The sequence below is a fragment of the Grammomys surdaster genome, unplaced genomic scaffold (genome assembly GCF_004785775.1).
Source record: "Grammomys surdaster isolate TR1022 unplaced genomic scaffold, NIH_TR_1.0 130736, whole genome shotgun sequence".
Taxonomy (NCBI): Eukaryota; Metazoa; Chordata; class Mammalia; order Rodentia; family Muridae; genus Grammomys; species Grammomys surdaster.
The window spans coordinates 1-1093 of NW_021622005.1; the positions used below are offsets into that span (position 1 = coordinate 1).

A 1093-nucleotide genomic window follows, 5' to 3' on the forward strand; every position below is an offset into this window, starting at 1 on the left:
TGAGTAACAGAGGACCCTGCTTCTTTCTTTCTTTCTTTCTTTCTTTCAGGTGACTGGCTTGCATGGTGCAGGGCCTTCCATGCTAGACCTGGCTCCCAATGCATTTGATGATCAGTATGAGGGCTGTGTCGAAGAAATGGAGAAAAGGGCCCCCCAGCTGTTACAAGAAGACTTCAACATGAATGAGGAACTAAAAGAGGAGTGGAAAAAGGCAGAGGAAAAATGGAATGAGATCAAAAATAGCACGAGCTATCCCAAAGATTTCCATGATTTCCATGGAATAGCTTTAGTTGCCTACACTGGGAAAATGCACAAAAAATTTAATAATAATACTAGAGACTTCAAAATAATTCCTGGTAGCTTCCACTACAAGGGCTTCCATTACTACCTAACAAGAGCTGTCCAGCTTTTGAGTAACCAGGGTTGCCGTTCAGTTTTCCGAGGCTCTAAGACCAAGTTTAATTACACTGGGACGGGCTCTGTGCGATTCGGGCAGTTCAGTTCTTCATCCTTATCTAAGAGTGTAGCTCGTTCTCCAGCATTTTTCAATGGAAAGGGGACACTGTTTATCATCAAAACCTGTTTGGGGGTTTATATCAAAAAGTTTTCCTACTACCCTTGGGAAGAGGAGGTGCTAATCCCAGGCTATGAAGTATATCACTATGTCACAACAGAAAATGTAGACGGGTATATCCAAATTTCTCTGGACTCCCCTCAAAGGAAGAAGAGCAACTTCAATTGCTACTATAGCTACCGTAGCAGCTCAGGTAAGACTGGGTCTGTGTTAGAGGTGGAGCTGGCAGGGCATGTCATGAAAGGAAGAGAGGGTGCTCCCTACTAGGAGCCACATGTTCAGGGTGCCTGGAAGGGTCAGTTACTGGTAGCATTCGTAAGCCAAGGGCATGTGGCTCAGTGACAGTGTCAGAAATGATTGAAACATTGAGAAACTTCAGGAAAAAGCTTACCAGCAGCTCCTCGTGATGAGTGGCATGTGCCATCTGCAGCTTTTTCTCCATCCTTTCAACTAAAGATGCTTGTGTTGAGAGTCCCTATGCATGCTTACCCATCATGCTTTGTGGCCTGAGTTCTCTTC

At 44.7% G+C, this 1093-nt stretch overlaps 1 protein-coding gene across 1 annotated transcript; it reads left to right on the plus strand.

Annotated features, from left to right (window-relative positions):
- Positions 1-34: 34 nt before the first annotated feature.
- LOC114615657 (T-cell ecto-ADP-ribosyltransferase 1-like) lies at positions 35-767 on the plus strand (the record flags this gene model as incomplete). Its single annotated transcript, XM_028761332.1, has 1 exon — positions 35-767. A coding segment is annotated over one exon (733 nt), but the record flags the coding sequence as incomplete, so codon positions are not given.
- Positions 768-1093: the final 326 nt, after the last annotated feature.